Source organism: Capra hircus, chromosome 15 (genome assembly GCF_001704415.2).
Source record: "Capra hircus breed San Clemente chromosome 15, ASM170441v1, whole genome shotgun sequence".
Lineage (NCBI taxonomy): Eukaryota > Metazoa > Chordata > Mammalia > Artiodactyla > Bovidae > Capra > Capra hircus.
Genome location: NC_030822.1, coordinates 47,211,720 through 47,229,427, shown reverse-complemented (window position 1 = coordinate 47,229,427; position 17,708 = coordinate 47,211,720). Strand labels below are relative to the sequence as shown.

General features: G+C 56.5%; 2 protein-coding genes across 3 annotated transcripts in view; both read left to right on the top strand.

Annotated features, from left to right (window-relative positions):
• The window catches only part of ABCC8 (ATP binding cassette subfamily C member 8), an 81,162-nt gene extending 72,363 nt beyond the window's left edge, over positions 1-8,799 (top strand). For both annotated transcript variants that reach the window (XM_018059613.1, XM_018059612.1), the window contains exons 30-39: positions 3,077-3,179; positions 3,729-3,842; positions 4,171-4,291; positions 4,444-4,574; positions 5,394-5,472; positions 5,660-5,768; positions 6,156-6,259; positions 7,050-7,183; positions 7,985-8,047; positions 8,568-8,799. In XM_018059613.1, the coding sequence (XP_017915102.1) occupies positions 3,077-3,179; positions 3,729-3,842; positions 4,171-4,291; positions 4,444-4,574; positions 5,394-5,472; positions 5,660-5,768; positions 6,156-6,259; positions 7,050-7,183; positions 7,985-8,047; positions 8,568-8,705 (1,096 nt within the window). In that variant the 3' untranslated portion in view covers positions 8,706-8,799. The remainder of the gene's footprint in view (positions 1-3,076; positions 3,180-3,728; positions 3,843-4,170; positions 4,292-4,443; positions 4,575-5,393; positions 5,473-5,659; positions 5,769-6,155; positions 6,260-7,049; positions 7,184-7,984; positions 8,048-8,567) is intronic.
• KCNJ11 (potassium voltage-gated channel subfamily J member 11) lies at positions 13,109-16,023 on the top strand. Its single transcript, XM_005689579.3, has one exon. The coding sequence runs from the start codon at positions 13,818-13,820 to the stop codon at positions 14,982-14,984; it is 1,167 nt and encodes a 388-aa protein (XP_005689636.2). The 5' UTR covers positions 13,109-13,817; the 3' UTR covers positions 14,985-16,023.

Below are 17,708 nucleotides of genomic sequence, written 5' to 3'. Positions count from 1 at the left end.
ATCTGACCCAGATTCTGGGCTCTGGTCTCTAAGCCTCAGAGAGTGACTCTAGGTTATTTTTAGGATGACACAGCTGCATGGGGCATGACAATAACCATGTGACACAGGCCTTGTGTCCAGGAATCCTAGGGCTCAAGGAGTGGGTCTGAGAAGGCTTGTATCTCCTCCCTCCAACCCCCAAAGTCCAGCTGCCCGGACTCCTGGTGCCACACCACAGCCCCAGTTCACTCCTTGGGGATCTGGGGCCAATGGGAAGTGCTCTTTGGGGTCTCATCTGGGTAAAGCAAAGCTGAACTCTGCCCTGGCCTTGGCCCTTCTCCCTGGACCTGCCCTGCCTCTGTGCGAGCCTGCGCTGTCTTCCCCACGGATATTCCCTGGAACCTGGCCTGACTCCAGGGTTTCCTCCCAGCTTTGTCCTCTTCTCCAGTCTGAACTCCCCAGTTCTTCCACCCTTTGGATCCCTCAACACTGCCAGGCCAACCTCTACTCTAACTTTTGGTGATGCTCCTCTTAGAATTGGTATCCTGGAGGCCTTCAGGCTGGGCCTGGGGCAGAGAGATTGTGACTTTCCTCGAGTGGACCAGACCCCCTCGACAGGATCTGCGTGGATGCCAGCATCCTGCAACTCACCTCAACCAAGCCTGTGGTCCGCTAGAGAAACTGCTCCCCCGGAGGCCTACTCCACCCTGCACTGACACAGTGGATGGTTTTTAAATTTGAATGAAGAACTTTTAAAAATCATCCCTGAAGGTGTTGAATTCATTGGCTTTTGCCCAGCAGCCTGCCCTGCCAAGAGCAAACTAGTGTTTATTTATTGATTGTACACTTCCTGTGTGCCAGGCATGTGTGTGGATTATAACATTTAATCCTCACAAGAACCTTGTGGCATAGGTCGGAGAAGCCCCATTCTACAGATGAGGCTGAGTAACCAGCCCGAGGTCACACAGTGAGAGCTGGTTCCGGGCTTGGGACCCAGGTCTGGCTGACCCTCTGGTTTTCCTAGAAGCCCCACTTTTTCTCCCCTCAAAAGTTTCAAGGATGCCCAACACTGAGTGATGGTTTCAGTTCACGGAGGAACTATTACTAGCCCCATGAGAAAAACTTAGTTTCAGTCCTGAAACATAGCCAGTAATAGTAATACTCAGACTCTAGCCTGGTTCTGCATGACCCCAAATCTGGGGCTCTTTCCACATTCCTTACATCATCACACACCTATCACAGAAGCCCCATCTCACTTGCACCTTCATGCACACCCACCCCTCAGTCACACACGCTTCAGACTCTCCAGTTACACGAGCACTCACACATACACATCTCCTACATGCACTCACTCACTCAAGCCCTCAGACATGTGGTTTCACAGTCCCGAAGGACACATCACGCCATACACACATCTACCCTGTGTTTAGGCAATCACACCCTCTCACACCCCAGATATTCACTTTGCTCTCCTCTGACACATGGTTCTGACGCAGACCCTTCACCCAGAAATAATCAAAGCAGAACAAACATCTTCTGGGAGTGAAAAGCAAATGCCCACCAAGATCCATCTTGAGTCCCCCTGAGTCCCCTCAGTTGTTTCCCTGAGACCATGTTGAGATGGTTTTCCTTTATTCACCATCAAACAAGCACAGCTGCCCCCTCCTGTAGGCCTGGCCCAAGGTCTGAAGAGGTGGCCAAGGAGAGTGATACCAGGAGCCCAGGCTGGTCAGAGAGAAGAGGCAGGTCCATACAGAGTAACACAAGGGAGACTATGAGGAGGGCACGAGAACAGGGAAGAAGTCTCCAGAGTTCCTTGCACAGAAAGATCCCATCTGTCTTAGAGGGATAGGAGAAGGTTTGTTCATTCAACAAATATTTATTGACAGTGCCAGGTGCTGGGGATAGGGTTTCCCAGGTGGCTCTTGTGGAAAAGAACCTGCCTGCCAATGAAGGAGACATAAGAGATGTGGGTTTGATCCCTGGGTTGGGAAGATCCCTGGAGGAGGAAATGGCAACCCACTCCAGTATCTTTGCCTGGAGAATCCCACGGACAGGGGAGCCTTGAGGGCCACAGTTCATAGGGTCATGAAGAGTTAGACACGACTCAGCCACTGAGCACACACAAGTGCTGGAGATACATTTGTGACCAAAACAGACAAGGTCTCTATCCTCATGGAGTTTACAGTCTAGTGAGGGAGGTCGATGATAAACAGCTAGAGAAATTAATGAGCAGAGATTATGAAACAAACAGGCTGCAGAGGCCAGGAAAGGCCACTCTGAAGAGATGTCATTTAAGGTAAAGCCTGAAGGTTGAGAGGAATCAGCCTTGGGTAGACCAGAGGAGATAGCATTCCAGGCAAAAGGAACAGCATGATAAAAGGCCTTGGGTGGGGAGGACTTGGCACTGTCACAAAACTGAAAAAAAGGCAAGCAATGTAATAAATTACTTCGCTGTCATTTCTGTGGCTGCAACGCAGTGAGCAAGGGGATTTGTGGCATGGAAGCAGGCTGGTGAGGTTGGCAGGGGCTGGTTCCCACAGGCAAGGAGGAGGTTCTTTATCCTAAAAAGTCTCATATTCTTAGCATCGGAGAGGTAGGATGCGATTCATGATTTGGGAAGCTTATGCTGGCTGCTGTGTGGAGAGTGGACTGTAGAGAGATGGCAGGTAGACCTGTTAGGAAGCTGATGCTATAGTCCAGGTGAGTTTGTGGTGGGCAGGAAGCAGGCGAGAGGCAGGCAGAGAGGCAAGGGCAGTACTGGAGGTAGTCATAAGAGGACTGAGGGATTGGATGTGAATCAGATGATTGGATGTGAATCAGGTTTCTGGCCTGAGCAACGGGCTGGGTGGAGGAGCCCTTTAGTGTAAGAGGGAAGCCCTACAGAGGAGAACTGGTCTTGGAGTGAAAACAAGAGTCTGAAGGAGGTGGCGCTCTTGACAGGTATGAATAAGAAGGGAGCGGGGAAGGCATTCCAGAGAGGAGTGGCGTACATCAGGTGGCAGAGGTGGCATGTTTCAGGGCTGCAGGCCAGGAGGGCCCCAGGGGCTGCGTGGACCAAGATGATTCCCCCTCACCCTCCTGATGCTCCCTCCAGGTACGAGACCCGGTTCCAGCAGAAGCTCCTTGAATATACAGACTCCAACAACATCGCCTCCCTCTTCCTCACAGCCGCCAACAGGTGGCTAGAAGTCCGCATGGCAAGTGCCTCCCCCTACCCCCCAGCCCAGGACAGGGGGCTCTGATAGCGCTGTGCTGCCAGAGCAAGGGCCAAGCAGGGGCCAGAGGGCAGGAAGGAAGGATGGATGCTGACTCAGGAGCGCACCCGGGGGTGGGTGTCGAGCCTCCTGCGTCTCCCAACCCTGGGGGTCCTCCCTGTGTCTGCCCTTAGCCTCCTCTTCCCTCTCTCACTGCCTGGAGGCTTGTGTGTCTGAGAAAGAACAGTTGTGCGTTGAGCTGTGACAGGTGTGTGTGTCTGCGGTGGGCCATATGGCACGTGGGGCCAGCTGGTGAGCTGTGCGTGTTGGGCATGGGGGTGGGGGAGCACAGCTGTGTGCACACGACGTCTCCCGGGGCTCCAGCCCTCACGCCCTCCTGCGTATCTGACGATGTGTATGTGCAGTGTGGGGCTGGGGTTGAGTCTCAGCTGAGCTGCTCTCTGTCCTAAGGGAGCGAGTATGGGTTGGGGCGGGGCATGCTGTGGCCGAAGCGCCCACCGAGGGCCCAGGCCAGCCCCGCTCCCTCTGCAGGAGTACATTGGTGCGTGTGTGGTCCTCATCGCGGCGGTGACCTCCATCTCCAACTCCCTGCACAAGGAGCTCTCTGCCGGCCTGGTGGGCCTGGGCCTCACCTATGCCCTAATGGTGAGTGGTGACAGGCGGGGCAGGAGAGGGGGTAGACAGCAGCAGACATCAGGGCACCCCCTCCCCCCGACTGAGATGCTCCTGGGCTTTCCCCCGCCCCCCAGCTACACCGAGTCTGATGCCAGAGGGACCGTGTGGGTAGGAGGGCTCCTTGCAGGTCCCCACCCCTTCATCCAGGCCTGGGCTCCAGATGGGTGCAGGGTGAGGATCCACGTTCACTGTGACCCCCAGAGAAGGTACCCTGGGCTGTAAGAAGAGCCATCCCAGGGCCCAGGGACAGGACCAGGGGATCACCAATGGGACCAGGTGACTGCCTTACTCCCCGCAGGTGTCCAACTACCTCAACTGGATGGTGAGGAACCTGGCGGACATGGAGCTCCAGCTGGGGGCCGTGAAACGCATCCACGGGCTGCTGAAAACCGAAGCGGAGAGCTACGAGGGACTGCTGGGTGAGGGGCGCGGGAGGACTCCCAGAGAAATGGCCCAGTGTGGATGTGTGTTTGGGTTGAGGAGCCACGAGGAACCTGGGGGTGGGGGGGGCACTCCCAGATACCAGCTGTGGCCCATGCCTGGCAGCTGAGCCCCCCACACTGGTCCCCAGCACCATCGCTGATCCCCAAGAACTGGCCGGACCAAGGCAAGATCCAGATCCAGAACCTGAGTGTGCGCTATGACAGCTCCCTGAAGCCGGTGCTGAAGCACGTCAACGCCCTCATCTCCCCCGGACAGAAGGTAGGGGTGGGGAGAGCTGGACAGCACCCCTAGGGTCACCTTCTGACCATCAGGGCCCTCCAGACCTCACACCCATCCAGACCCCCAGTCTCCCAGCCCTGGGCCTCTCCCCTTCTCCTCCTGCTGCCCCCACTCACCCACCACGGAGATGGACACCACAGACTCTGCGGGCTCAGAGGCGCTTTGTCAGGGACCCCTGAAACGGCCAGGGGCTCTCCCAGGACACTGGTCCCCGAACTTCAGGGCAGAGTCCTGGGGCAGAGAGCGAGGGCCTGTCCTGGGGAGGGAGCCCCCGTCTGGCACTCTGATCTGACTTTGATTGACCCTCTCCGCCTCTCCTCCTGTCTCTCTCACTCCATCATTGTCGGTGGCTGCCCGTCTTACTCTCCCTGACCTTTCAATATACTCTGTCCCTGCCTCTCCGGTCCTTCTGTATCGCCATCTCTGTCTCTGGGTTGGTCCCTGATGGTGCTTTCTGTAGGGATCCATGGGCAGGAAGCCATGGGGTAAGGGATGAGTCCAGTTTAAGGGGAGGCACACCTTGCACACCACACTCGGCCACCCCTGTGCCCTCCCGGCACACCCTGCTGAGAGTGCCCCCAGTGCCCCCACCTCCCCTGAGGCCCTGCACCCAACACAGCCACAGCCACACGCAGCCAGGCAAGCTGGAGCCCCCTCTGGAGCCACTGCAGGAAACAAGCCCGAACCCGGGACCAGCCCTGGCTGAAGAGACACTCCCATGCTCGCACAGCCCAGAGCCAGCCCTCACGGCTCCCAGCCACCCCAGTGCCCACAGCATGGCCATTTCTCTCCTTCCAGATTGGCATCTGCGGCCGCACAGGCAGTGGGAAGTCCTCCTTCTCTCTCGCCTTCTTCCGCATGGTGGACATGTTCGAAGGTGAGCCGTGTGACAGGCATCCCACAGCCACCAGACGGGATCTCAGTCCTGGGTTTGCTCAGAAGTCGCAGGAGGCCCAGCCATCGCTACCTTCCTCTGCATCCTCATTGGGACCCATGTCCCAGGCGGACCCTGTCCGCATCTCCCCGCTCCCTGGGGCCCCGCCTGTGACACTGTCTGCACACAGGGCGAATCATCATCGATGGCATCGACATCGCCAAACTGCCGCTGCACACCCTGCGCTCGCGCCTCTCCATCATCCTGCAGGACCCCGTCCTCTTTAGCGGCACCATCCGGTAAGCCCCTACCCCACTGCCAGGCCCACCCCAGCCCCAGGCCCAGCTCCACTCCTCTAGATCTGGGCAGAGAGAGGAGGCAATGGCAAGGCCAGGGGCAGCCCTGCTCCAGCTCTGGCATGAAGGGTTGGCACTGGTTCTGTAGAGCTGCACCTCCATGCCTTTCTCTTTCCTGCTGGGCCCAGGTAGGGGTCTCCCACTCCTCAGGCTTGGGATGCTTTCCTTCCCACTCCCACAGCCAGCAGCTTGCTGCCCCCTCCCAGCCAAGCCCCCAAGTCAAGTGGGTCCCTCACTGCTCCCTTTTCCAGCCTTGCCCACTGCACATACCCTGGGAATGGAGCCAGGACCCTGCTCCCCTCCCGAAGGGCTTTGTGTGTCACTCTCCAGATTTAACCTGGACCCAGAGCGGAAGTGCTCCGACAGCACGCTGTGGGAGGCCCTGGAGATAGCCCAGCTGAAGCTGGTGGTGAAGGCGCTACCAGGAGGCCTTGGTAACTACTCCTGGCTGAGCACTGGCCAGGCACTCACGGACACCTGTAAGGGCTAGGGACGGACGACTCACACCCACATCTTAACTTCACCCAGAGTTTAGAGTCTAGGGTCTGGCAGGACCCCAGAAACCATTGAGTTCTACCTGTTACCATACAGAAGCTCAGAGAGGTCATGTGACTTGTCCCAGGTCACACAACTGGTCAGTTCAGGATCTGGCCCCTCCTGCAGGGCACAGGGGGGACAGTAAGGGTCACTGTGACACAAAGCTTGCAAGTCCCTGATACCATGCCCTGCCCTCCCGACCCACCTGTTTGCTCTGTTCCACCCTGAGGAAGGAGAGACCGACTCAGGGATCACAGGCACAGCTTATTCATCAAGGCTACTGAGAAGAGTCTGTCCCCAACCCGGTGGGTGGGTGGAGGTGAGGGTGGGGCTGTCAGCAGAGCCTTGGTGTATCTGCTGCAACCCCTGGGGCAGTGGAGGCCAGCCAAGCCTTGGCTTCAGAAAATTACCCCACCATGGCCCACACATATGCCTGATGTACACACTCTGCTCACACCTCCTCCCAGTACTGCCCAGGGCCACAGCCACGCATAACTGCAGGGCACACTCTTCTCTTTGTAACTCCTGGAATTCCCATGTTGTGTAAAGTGCAGCCACCCTGCACACACCTCTACCCATGATAAACACCTACATGTTAGCCGCTGTACACATGTTCCCACACAAGCCACTCCATCCACTCAACTCACAACGCAGGGTTAACTCAGAGCTCCCCGGGGCTGTTTTCAGATGCCATCATCACGGAAGGCGGGGAGAACTTCAGCCAGGGCCAGAGGCAGCTGTTCTGCCTGGCCCGGGCCTTCGTGAGGAAGACCAGTATCTTCATCATGGACGAAGCCACGGCTTCCATCGACATGGCCACGGTCGGTGCTGGGCACACCCATGGGGCCAGGGTCTTGCAGAGGGTTTTCAGGGGGTGTTAGGAAGAAGTTCAGAAAGTAGTCCTGAAGTTCAGGTTGCCTTTAGCATCAAGGATCATTTGGGGCAGAAAAGGCAAAGACTGAGGGACCCTGATTTCAGCTAGTCTACAGTTCAGTTGCTCAGTCGTGTCCGACTCTTTGTGACCCCATGAATCGCAGCACGCCAGGCCTCCCTGTCCATCACCAACTCCTGGAGTTCACTCAAACTCATGTCCATCGAGTCGGTGATGGCATCCAGCCATCTCATCCTCTGTCGTTCCCTTCTGCTCCTGCCCCCAATCCCTCCCAGCATCAGAGTCTTTTCCAATGAGTCAGCTCTTCTCATGAGGTGGCCCAAGTACTGGAGTTTCAGCTTCAGCATCATTCCTTCCAAAGAAATCCCAGGGCTGATCTCCTTCAGAATGGACTGGTTGGATCTCCTTGCAGTTAGTCTTAGGGCATGTTTATAACACACATATTCACAAGCTGCACAGGGACCCACAGACTTCACACCGATCCCCCACCAGACAGCACACCCAGACACACTCATAGCCTGCATGTATGCACACATGCACACACACAGCTGAACTCCCAACAAGCAGAGCCCAGCCCCTGAATGCTGGGAAGCAGGTTGGTCCTGCAGGGACTAGAGCCCCAGGGAGGGGGCACGGCTGGGTTTGGGGTCACATGGGAACTGGGCCAGTAGCCAGGCCAGACCCCACCCCCTGGGCAGGTAAGCCAACAGCTGCTGCTCCCACCCGGCAGGAAAACATCCTCCAGAAAGTGGTGATGACGGCTTTCGCAGACCGCACCGTGGTCACCATCGCGGTAAGGGGCCCACTGATGGGGTGCAGGGGGGACACCCAGAGAGAGGGCTGGCCTCCTGAGGCTATCATCAGCGGGGCAGCCTCTGGGCTCACCTGCACCTGGTAATCAAAAGAGCGCCCTAGGCAGTGCAGGGCAAGCAGTCTGGCAGGCTTGCTAGGAGTCTGGATTGCAGGATTTGGAGTGTAGGAGGGTTTGCACCCACACTTCCCTTAGACTTGCCCTCTTTCTCCAGGTCCCAGGGTCCACCCCTGCCCCAAGGCCCTGTGAGCTAGGCTAGGGTTACTTCTCCAGAGCAAATGGGAGATGCAAGTGTTGGGGATCTCTGAGCAGATCTGAGACCTGGTGAGGGAGAAGGTGGCATTAGTGGATGGAGGGTTTGGAGTCCCACCTTGGGAAAGGGCAGTCACCATGTAGACAGGACATTCTGGCCACATGCCTGCTCCTCCAAGATGCAGGAGGGATGCCTCAGTGGCCCCAGCCCTGCCTGCACCACCCTGACAGCCCCTCCTGCCTCGCCCAGCACCGCGTGCACACCATCCTGAGCGCAGACCTGGTGATTGTCCTGAAGCGCGGCGCCATCCTTGAGTTCGACAAGCCAGAGAAGCTGCTCAGCCGGAAAGACAGTGTCTTTGCCTCTTTTGTCCATGCTGACAAGTGACCTACCACAGCCCAAGTGCCATCCCTGCTGCACCCTCCTGCCTGGGTTTTCTAACTGTAAATCACTTGTAAATAAAGAGATTGGTTATTTCCTACTGGAGGCCAGAGGTTGTGGGTCTGGTGGGCAGGGACTGGGGTGGGCCATGGGTCCCATGGATCCAGTCTGACTTTAGCATCAAGTAGACCTGAGGGAGCTGTGTGAGTGTGGCTGAAAGCACTTTCCTCATCTGTGAAATGAGGGCTGTCTTCATCTGCTAGGTTGTGTTCTGACGTAGCAAAACACCACAGCCCGGGTGGCTTAAACAGCAGAAATTTACTTTGACAGTGCTAGAGAATGGAGGGAGAAGGCAATGGCTCCCCACTCCAGTACTCTTGCCTGGAAAATCCCATGGACAAAGGAGCCTGGTAGGCTGCAGCCCATGGGGTCGCTAAGAGTCAGACACGACTGAGCTACTCACTTTCACTTTTCCTTTCATGCATTGGAGAAGGAAATGGCAACCCATTCCAGTGTTCTTGCCTGGAGAATCACAGGGACAGGGGAGCCTGGTGAGCTGCCGTCTATGGAGTCGCACAGAGTTGGACATGACTGAAGCGACTTAGCAGCAGCAGCAGCAGAGAGTGGAAGTCCAAGATCAAAGTGTCACAGGCTTGGTTTCTCCCGAGGGCTCTCTCCTTCTAGCTGCATCTTCACATGGCCTTTCCTCTGTGTGCACACGCCTGGTCTCTCGTTCTCCTTATTAGGATACTAGACATATTGGATGAGGCTGTACTCCTGTGACTTCATTTAATCTGACTACCTCTTCACTGGCCCTACCACACCGGAGGCTCCAACATATGAGTTTTGGGGGGATGTAAGTCAGTCCATAACAAGGTTATAGTATTTTTGTGATTTTATCATCAGATAAGGTGGCAGATCTCCATACAGTCTGGTCCCTTTTCCTTCTTACTTTAATTCTTGGGTTAAAATTGTGGGTCCCCAGGTACCCTGGATCAGTGCATTTTGATTACAAATGACAAGAACCCAACTCAGAGTGGCTTTTAAAAAAACTGGAATTTCTTATCCTATGTGACTGAGAAGACCAGGAGGTGTACTACTTCAAGCATGGCTGGATCCAGGTGTTTGCCATCAGGGCAGATGGATTCCGTCTTCTTGTCTTTCGCCCATGACAGATGGCTACTAGCACCTGCGGCGTACATCCTACCCCTCTGAAAAGGAGAGGGGCCTGAATCACATGTCCCCCACTCCATCCCACACACAGGGACATTCAGAAGTTGGGGAAGGGTGGCCCATCAGAGGGAAAACACAGTACCTATACCACAAGTCAGCCAGGTAGTGACTGGGAGATGCTGGGCCCAGACAGTGGGGAGACTACAATAGTTGTCCTCAGACTCCACGGGCATCATGAGTCAGGAGTGCACACCTGTTCCAGCAAGAGAGGAAGTGCCCATTTTGATATCGCTTTATTGTCATTTATATGTTTCCTTTAGTACTAGCTGTACTGAGTCCTGGGGTGCAGACAAAGGCGTCTTGGACCTGCAGCCTTGTCAGTTGCCAGGGGGTCAGAGTCAGACAATGTAAGGGAAACCCACCAGTCACTGGAGAGGGGCCCAGGACAGACCCTTCTGGCTGTTGTAGGAGCCAGAGGAGCTCAGAAGGAAGAGCTCTGTCAGGCCTGGCAGGGTGCCTGGGAGAGGCAGGATTGAAGTTGATCATGGGAAGGGTAGGAATTTTATGTAAGCAGAGAGTTAAAGAAAAAGGCCCAAGAAGGGGAGGGAGAACAAGATCAGAGAGCCTTGAATGCCAAGACCAACCCAAGGTCTGGGACAAGCCTATGCACAATAGGAAAATGAAGAAGGTTTCTGAGTGAGAAAGAGACCTGACAAATGCATTGTTGGGGGGAGATAAGTATGAGGAGGTGACGGATGGAGCACAGCAGGAGGCTGAGCCCTTCGGGTGGGGAGCAAGCCTTCCTGCAAAGGGAATAGCTGAGGCCTCGGGGCCACCCATGTGAGGCAAGTCCTAGCCTTTCCAGCTCTGAGATGACTCAGAGATACCTCTGGGGGCCCAGCAACTCCCTCCGCTGGGAAGGAGCAGAGTAGAGCCTGAGGAGGGAAAAAAGGGTTCCCAATCCTCATGTCTATGACCTCCCCCCCTCACCAAGGGATTAAAGGAATGTAGCATAGACACGACTGAAGCGACTTAGCAGCAGCAGCAGCAGCATAGGCACCGGGGCATATCACAGCTCACACTGATGTCTTGCAGAGATGCCCAACGTCATCTTAACCTAAATCTCTCTATAGCACCCCTGATGGTCCACCAACCATGATATGGACACCCCACAGATGAGGGTCATCTCTGGTTATTAGAACTGACTTTTCCATACATGCATGATGATTCCCTGGTGGCTCAGACAGTAAAGAACCCGCCTGCAATGGGTTGGGAAGATCCCCTAGAGAAGGGAATGGCAACCCACTCCAGTATTCTTGCCTGGAAAATCTCATGGACAGAGAAGCCTTGTGGGCTACAGTCTATGGGGTCACAAAAGAGGTGGACATGACTGAGTGACTAACACTTTCTTTCACTTTCTTTTCCATACATGAAATCAAAGCCTGCCTCTGTTCCACTCCATGTCTATACCAATTCTATATTTTGAGCCACACAAAATAACTAGTCCATCCTCCTTGGATACCAGGGGTTTCTGCAATAGAACACAAACTCCCTGGGAAGGCTCTCCAAGTCTTCTTTTCTGATGGCTGAACAGCTGTAGTTGCCCCAGAGGATTCCTGTGTACCTCTGTCTCCTTGAGCTCCCCTCTCTGCTCATCCTGTTTTCCCCTCCCCATCCTAAGCATTGCATCTCTGGTCAGTTCAGTCACTCAGTCATGTCTGACTCTTTGCAACCCCACGGACTGCAGCACACCAGGCTTCCCCGTCCATCACCAACTCCCGGAGCTTGCTCAAACTCATGTCCATCGAGTTCGTGATGCCATCCAACCATCTTATTCTCTGTCGTCCCCTTCTCCTCCTGCCTTCATCTGCATCTCTGGTAACACAGCCCAAATCATGCTTACCATGAGTAGTAGAGGGGGCCCAAGCCACAGAACAACCCGAGGTAGATGCCTGCAGTAGAAACACCATTCCTCTTCAGGCCAAGAGCTTGAGCCCTCCCTACACCCCCCACACACAGTGCCCAAAACAGCCCTTTGACACAGCTCCTCAGACCTAGGTGCCTCCCATAACCTAAGGCAGACAAAATCATGTACCCCGGGAGGTGTAAAGCAAACACCAGTAGCTTAAGCGGGAGCGTGCTCAGCCGTGTCTTTACAACCCCATAACTGTGGCCCGCCAGGCTCCTCTGTCCATGAGATTTTCCAGATAAGGATACTGGAGTGGTTTGCCATTTCCGTCTCCAGGGGATCTTTCCGACTCAGGGATCGAATCTGCGTCTTCCGTGTCTCCTGGATTGGCAGGCTGATTCTTTACTGCTGAGCCATCCGGGAAGGCGCCGGTAGCTAAAACTCCCTTTAAAATGCAGGGGTGGTTTTACAAGGATGGGTCATGACTGAAGAAGATGCAACCACCCAGGCTTCTGGGCTTAAGCATCCAGCATTGCCTTTAGTGGGTGTTAAACTGTGTTTCTACACCTACTAAGGCACTTTTTTTTTTCTAAGGTACTTTTTTCCGGGGAGGAAATCCGTAGCTTTTATCAGATTCCCAAAGAATCCATGACTCAGAAAATACTAAAAAGCATCGCCAAGGAGAAGTGGTCTGTTGAGAAGTCCTCCGGCCGCCTAATCTGCCCCCCGCCCCAGTACCAGGTTGGTGACACAGCTCCTGTATCTCCTATCGCGGGGAACCCACAAAGCCCAGGCAGATACTGGCACAACTGAGGATGGGAAAATTGGAGTATGAGAGCCAGGACAACAGGGCATCTGTCCCCAGAATGGGAGATCGGGTCGCGACTCCCTTCACGCCCCTCACCCCGCCCTGATTTCATAGTGTGAGGGCTGGGAGGAACCTCTTCGGACCATCTGATTGGGCAAAGTCCCCAAGCCAGACCGCGAGCTCCGGAGAAAGCAGGCGGGGGAGGTGAATGGCGAGGGGCGGGGCCTGCGCCGGTGCCCGCCCGCCCTCCAGCCCAGGAATAGGTCGGGCTCCCCCTGGCGGCCCCCGGCCCCTACTCCAGGCCCCGGGCGCCGGGGGTCCTCAATCCTCTACCCCGCCTAGCACTGGTCGGTCTCCGCGGGCCGACTGACGGACAGACGGGCCGCAGAGCGACCCGCCGCGGGCGCCCGGGCAGCAGGAGGGGGCGGGGAGGCGAGGACTGCGGCTTGAGGAGCAGGAGCAGGTGCCGTGGCGACGGGCGGGCGGGGCAGGGACGGAGCGGCGGGCGGGGGCGCGGCGCCGGCGTGCGTGCGGCGGGCTCGGGGCCGGGAGGCCGCGACTCCGAGTTGAGCCCCGCCGGGTCGCGCCGGGGCGAGGGGATCTGGAGTGGGGCCGGGTGGACTGGCGACTCTGGAGGGCGCAGGATCCCAAGGAGACAGAGAGGACGAGAGCTGGAGGGGGATCGCAAATTGGCGAGAGCGCTTCGTCGGGTGGGGTAGGAAAAGAGGGAGCGTACCTGGAGGGGAGACCGTGTGAAACTGGAGCTTGGAGGGGAGCCCAGGGCGCGCGTGGGCGAGACGGGAGACACGGTGCACGTTGTGTGAGGTCTGGTCAGTCGGTAAGATCCGGAGGTGTGACTTTCCCAGCTGGGAGAGGTGGGTTGAGAAGGAAGGCTCGGTGGGGAGAAGGGGCCCTAGGAAGACGCCTAGGGGTCGCCAGCGGGTGGAGGAGAGTTGGGATCCAGCGCCAAGTGGCGAACAGGCAGAGCGGAGGTGATTGAGTAGGCAGTGGGGCAGGTGGGCTGAGGTGAGAGGCTGGTATAAGGAAGTGAAGCAGGGGCCAGGTGGAGGTGAGGATGAGTCGAGTCTAGCTGGAGAGGCATCTCAGAAGTAAGACCAGTGCAGACAGAGTGGTCCCAGGGCGGGAACCCCACACTAGGGAGAAGGCTCAGTCAGGGGTTGTCTCCCTCCTCCATGGGGGAGGCCTCTACCTGGTGGTCCCTGGAGCCATGCTGTCCCGCAAAGGCATCATCCCCGAGGAGTATGTGCTCACGCGACTAGCGGAAGACCCTGCAGAGCCCCGGTACCGTGCCCGTGAGCGGAAAGCCCGCTTCGTGTCCAAGAACGGCAACTGCAACGTGGCCCACAAGAACATCCGGGAGCAAGGCCGCTTCCTACAGGACGTGTTCACCACGCTGGTGGATCTCAAGTGGCCATACACACTGCTCATCTTCACCATGTCCTTCCTGTGCAGCTGGCTGCTCTTTGCCATGGTCTGGTGGCTCATCGCCTTCGCCCACGGTGACCTGGCCCCTGGCGAGGGTGCCACTGTGCCCTGCGTCACCAGCATCCACTCCTTTTCGTCTGCCTTCCTTTTCTCCATTGAGGTCCAGGTGACCATTGGTTTCGGCGGGCGCATGGTGACCGAGGAGTGCCCTCTGGCCATCCTGATCCTCATTGTGCAGAACATCGTGGGGCTCATGATCAACGCCATCATGCTGGGCTGCATCTTCATGAAGACGGCTCAGGCCCACCGGCGGGCCGAGACCCTCATCTTCAGCAAGCATGCAGTCATCGCCCTGCGCCACGGCCGCCTCTGCTTCATGCTGCGCGTGGGCGACCTCCGCAAGAGCATGATCATCAGCGCCACCATCCACATGCAGGTGGTGCGCAAGACCACCAGCCCTGAGGGTGAGGTGGTCCCCCTCCACCAGGTGGACATCCCCATGGAGAATGGTGTGGGGGGCAATAGCATCTTCCTGGTGGCCCCGCTCATCATCTACCACGTCATTGACGCCAACAGCCCGCTCTATGACCTGGCGCCCTGCGACCTGCACCACCACCAGGACCTTGAGATCATCGTCATCCTAGAGGGTGTGGTGGAAACCACGGGCATCACCACCCAGGCCCGCACCTCCTACCTGGCCGATGAGATCCTGTGGGGCCATCGCTTTGTACCCATTGTGGCCGAGGAGGATGGCCGCTACTCCGTGGACTACTCCAAGTTTGGCAACACTATCAAAGTGCCCACGCCACTCTGCACAGCCCGCCAGCTTGAGGAGGACCCCAGCCTGCTGGATGTCCTGACCCTCGCCCGCGGGCCCTTACGCAAGCGCAGCGTGGCCGTGGCCAAGGCCAAGCCCAAGTTCAGCATCTCTCCAGACTCTCTGTCCTGAGCTCTGCTCCCTTGGGCTCCTTCTTTATGTGTGCGCACGCCAGTGTGGCATGGTATGTAGAGCGGACATGGTGTGGGCCCCTCGGCCAGGCCAGAACCTGGTGTGAGGCTGGGCCCTCCAGCTCAGCCTCCCTGCCTGCTGCTCGCCCAGGGTGTTACAAAGCACTTGTCACTACTCTATTTCTGGCCTCAGCAGGAGCCTGCACTGGGTTATTTTTGTCCCTGCTCCTCCCAGCCCCAACTCAGGACTGGCTTGTCCCCTTCCCCTGCCCCAGACTGACAGCTGTGGAATGGGTCAGGCCCTAAAGTTGGGTCTTCATCTAGTCCTGGGCCTCCACGACTGACTGGCCGCAAGATGGGCAAGGTGGCTGGGGAGAACAGGCGCCAAATTGGAGGCCCGCTGCCCTGTTTCTGTGGCCCCAAGAGATGCCTGTGGTGAGGCCCCAGCCCCTACTTGGTCCCTGAAAAAGTGATGGCCGAAAGGGTGGGCCTGGTCTGCTAGGGAGGGCAGGCGACGAGTGAGCACAGTCGAGCTGGAGGGTTGGAGATGTGGAGCCCCCGCCCCCCAGGCAGGCTCTGCAGAGAGGAGACGGCACCGAGGGGCTTAGCTTTCTGAGCCCTGCTCAGGCTCGGGGAGGAGCGATAGGCCTCTTGCCTCTGACCTCAAAGCTTCTTTAACGGGGCTCCATGGCCCAGGGCTGCTGCACCTGCCTGTTCCCATTCTGTCCCCCACCCTGGGAGGCTGTGGACTGAAAGAGGCTGAGAGAGACGGGGGTCCTGGGCCCACCACAGGCCTGGCTCCCCACCAGTGGCTGCCACTCACTTTGTCAAGAGGGTGGCCTTAGAGAGCCTTTGGATTGCTAGGAAAGGAAATGTTGGAAAGCACAGGATGGTGGGGGTGGGTGAGGTCCCTGAGGCAAAAAGGCCGTTGATTGTGACCGGCTTGACCCCAAGCCAGACTCTTGGAGCAGTGCTACGCGTACTTGCCCAGAATTCTGCCTTCTTTGTCGTCAATAAAGCCTACCCCTTTGTGACCTAAACTCTGGGCTGTTCTTGCTGGTGGGCAGGGAGGGCAGGGGCTGGTCGCTGCCAGCCCACATTTCAGAGGCTCTGCTAGCTGGGAGGCCAGGAAAGGGACCTGGGGTTGGGCATCTTCTGCTGTTCAGGGACACTTCCCTTCTCTGCCTCTGGTAGCCCAGCCCTGCCAGCCCGTCTGACCATCTCGATTGGGGACTCATCAGGCTTACAGCCCTGAGCTCTGCCTCCACTCCCAGGAATCTGCTGGAAGGCTGAGGTGCTCAAGGAAAGAGGCGGGGATGTCACGGGCCTTAGTGGGGCGACTGGAGCATTAGCTCTCAAAACAAGTGCTTTCGTTCACACCCTGACATGAGTCCTCAGGCTTCACCTGACCTAACTTCTCTGTGCTTCAGTTGTTTCATCTATAAAGTGGGGCTACCAATAGTACCCACCTCATAGAATTGCTTTGGGAGTAAATGAAGAGCACATGTCAAATGCTTGAGTGCCTCGTCCATAGTAAGTGAAGTGAAGTGAAGTGAAGTCACTCAGTCGTGTCCAACTCTTTGCGACCCCACGGACTGTACCCTACCAGGCTCCTCTGTCCGTGGGATTTTCCAGGCAATACTGGAGTGGATTGCCATTTCCTTCTCCAAGGGATCTTCCCAACCCAGGGATCGAACCCAGGTCTCCCGCATTGTAGACAGATGCTTTTACCGTCTGAGCCACCAGGGAAGTTCATAGTAAGTACTCAATAAATGTAAACTGTTGAGACTGCTGGTTAATCAGCTACATGATGAGGCAACTGAGCAAGTGAACGCCATGAGAGAAGGTGCTATTATATGTCCCCTAGTGAGGAGTTTCTCTGCCTGGACTTACCTTCAACACTGTGTCCCCACCCAGCTCAGACCCTGATGACAGGGGCTGTGGCAGCACCTATTACCTGGGCTTCTTCCTCTATCTCAACCTACCATGTGGCCACCAGAGTGGTCTTATTAAAAGACTTCATTCTCTCCAATGTCAAGTGCCTCCAGTTGTTCCCCATTCCCTTCTGGTCAAGGCTAGACCCATAACCAGTCATTTCAGGCTTTGCCTGACTTCTAGTCATTTCAGCCTACTGTTCTCTGGCCAGGACCCTATGTAACCACCTACCACCCTGGCAGCCTCAATATCCCCTCCCTGCATACAACATTGATCTTCCTACCTCTGAGCTTTAGATGATGTTATTCCCTTTTCCTGGACTGTCCAGGCCTCATCTCTCCCTGTGGAAATCTATAAAAGTCCAAGCCACCATGATGCCTCCTTGAAGCCTCCTCTGATTCCTCTAGAAAGTGATGGTCCTGTCCCTTCCTCTGTGCTTGTGGGCATTCTACTTTTGCCAGTGTTTGTGGGTCTGTCTCCCCATTCCCAAGTCCATGGCTCCTTGACATCAGGGACTGTGCCTGATTGAGTACTGTGACTGTCTCTGAATAAGTGTTGAATGAGTGAATAATGAATAATGTACAGGATAAGTCAAGGTCAATGGTGCAGTGTGAGGCCTGTAGAGGGCTTTGGTTGCATCAGTGAGAGTTTGTCCCAGGCTATTCAAGAGGCAGGGCTGAAGGACTATGGAGCTGCTGGTTCAGGCTCTAAGATGCCCCATCCCTGCTGCTGCTGCTGCTAAGTCGTTTCAGTCGTGTCCGACTCTGTGGGACCCCATAGACGCCAGCCC

Coding starts and splice junctions, on each gene's coding strand:
- KCNJ11 (XM_005689579.3), top strand. CDS start 13,818: ATGCTGTCCCGCAAAGGCATCATCCCCGAGGAGTATGTGCTCACGCGA.